General features: G+C 48.9%; 1 protein-coding gene across 1 annotated transcript; it reads right to left on the bottom strand.

Annotated features, from left to right (window-relative positions):
• Positions 1 to 1352: 1352 nt before the first annotated feature.
• Positions 1353 to 1590, bottom strand: LAESUDRAFT_756828 (uncharacterized protein; the record flags this gene model as incomplete). The annotated part of the gene is made up of 2 exons (XM_040912217.1): positions 1353 to 1375; positions 1407 to 1590. 2 exons carry the CDS (start codon positions 1588 to 1590, stop codon positions 1353 to 1355), a joined length of 207 nt encoding a protein of 68 aa, XP_040766927.1.
• Between the last annotated feature and the right edge of the window lie 838 nt (positions 1591 to 2428).

The raw sequence follows: 2428 nt of genomic DNA on the forward strand, positions 1-2428 counted from the left end.
ACCAGGCAACCTTCGCTTGCCATCCATGCCCCTGCTTCCAAGTTGCAGGATGATGATCCGGACCATACACTGCACCCGGAGGACTTTGCTGGAGATGACAGTTGGTTTTGAGGTCATATGCTGAGGCTCGTAGTGCATCGTTCATGTAGACCATCTGTACTCCTGTGTCGATGTACCTGTTCTGCCCCGGACTCGATTGAATGTACCAGTCCCATCTTGACCTTGCTGCCATACATTCGGGGAGTCAATTCATAGTGAGGGCAGCTGTGCTGGCCACCTCACAGTGCCTTGGCTTGATTACCATCCCCTGCCCAGTGTCATGAGGTTCCTTGAGGGTGGATGCTTCTTGCATGAGCTCGAAGTGCCTGACCAGGCATAGTCTTCTTCAGCCAACTTGCTAGTGCTAGCTACTTATAACTGTGAAGGCAATCTAGAGCAGTCCACAGTCACAGGAGGGTCTTAACAGCCTTTGATTATTTTGCTGCCAGTGTCCAACAACTCATGAGGATCTTCTAGTACCCTGATCCATCAGTTATTCCAACTGAGTGTTCTGACAGTTCATTCTGCCACTAAGTGCTATTTACTACATGGCTATGAATAACTAATCCCCTAACAAGTCAGGTTAGCAGGGGGATGAAGCCTGCACCTGGTGCCACTTTAGCACTGAGCAGGTGTTTTAGTCCCTCAACACTCGAGGTTACGCAGGTCACGCTTTATCAGCAGTCCAGATGATTGCTGTCCTATAGCATTGAATGGAAGCCCTTTGTCCATGGAGCTCATATGTTGAGATAGCTATCTCACTGAGTTGCCTGGGTGAGACTTAAAAAGATCTTCAGAGGTCTAGCTTTCGCTATTAGACAGTAAACTGTCTGGTATCATGGCGGCCATGCCAAGGATAGTTTTTATGATCTTGGCAGCTCTACCGTCAGGGTGGCCCATTGCACTTTAGCTGTGGAGCTCTGTAGTGGTACCCTTCTAAGGAGTACTGCAACCCTTCACCTGGGCTCATTGAACTGTCATAAGGCTGAAGCCCTCTGTGCTCTGATGGGTTTTAACTGCCAAGTTCTGTGGAGTCCTCTTATGCCAGAGGTCTCAGCAAGGTTTGCGACACATTCTGTGCTGACTTTTGTAGAGGCTTGTTTATTCTGACCTGTCATGCATTCATTTATTTCATTGGAGTGGCACCCCTATCCTGCCTCACTGCTTAAGGGCTCTGGAAATCTCTTTGTTTGTTTTTGCCCTAATGCAAGGTGGACGGTGCCCTTAAATTGCCTTCATCACTCCAGCCTGGGGGGTGGACCCATGGGTTGGCTTTGTTTTTGCATGGCTGCCTGCCTACTGCAGAGAAGATCCTACTCCTGGGGGTCCTCCAGCACTGCCTGTGTTTATCAGGGGGTAATGCTCACTGGGGCTGCCTGCCTTGTTCCGACGAGTGGGAGTGGTCATGATGACTGGTCTTGGGGCCCTCATTGGGCAGTATTGTGGGCTTGGGCCTATGAATGGCCTGCTGGGGTAGTCGTCAATGTCAGAGCCAGCATCCTGCTGATTGTTCAGAGCATCAAGAGTGTCATTGGCAGATCCTGCCTGCATGGTGCCAAGTGCCCAATGTCACCAGTTCTTGATTTATCGATAAAGGGAAAGGGAAAGGGGTGCGTGAAGTGGCAAAGAAGGGTGGATGCAATGAACTAGCAATCATGAAGAAGAGGGTATGATGGTTGCTAATGAGAAGTCCAGGCTGAGGCGGTGACCAGTGTTCACAGTCCTAAGGGAGTAGTTTCAAGTTATGTTATAGATCCAAAGAACCTGCACAATCCACTCTCACCTGACCTGCCAGAGTCCTTTGGCTCAAGTAGAAGGGGTGAAGATCTAACTCGAAACTGGGGAGTAGGCCCCAGCTCGAGCCAGTATATATATTAGTGGAGTAGGACCCCTGGTACTGGGGAGAAGCCCAGTGGTACCCTAATACACAAGATTAGGCCATAGTGGTGTGCTATGGTGTGCTATAATGTAGCTAAGTCCAGACGATTTCATAAGAGCCTTGGTGCTACTACATGGTCTAGATTTATGATGTCACTATGATGTAGGGTCATGTAACTGATACATGTTCGAGGGATGTCCGAATGTTCCTGTGGTGTGGGCATCCTACAGTATGAGAGCCATGTGGTAAGTCCTCATATAGTAAGGGTATATGGTGAAGTGATCCAGGCATCCTATTCTTGGAGCACCTAGAAGGTGGTTACAAATGATGATCGTAACACTATGGCTGGCTTGCACCTGTGGTGACAAAGGACTTTTGCACGATGGTGATCCTTGACAACATACATCTTTCGACTTTCCATCTTTCTTCTCTGACAACTTTCATCTGACTGCCCTTCTGTACCCTACTCCTACTGTCACAATGTCACAGCACTAGCTGGGCACAAGATCC

Source organism: Laetiporus sulphureus (assembly GCF_001632365.1).
Source record: "Laetiporus sulphureus 93-53 unplaced genomic scaffold LAESUscaffold_8, whole genome shotgun sequence".
Taxonomy (NCBI): domain Eukaryota; kingdom Fungi; phylum Basidiomycota; class Agaricomycetes; order Polyporales; family Laetiporaceae; genus Laetiporus; species Laetiporus sulphureus.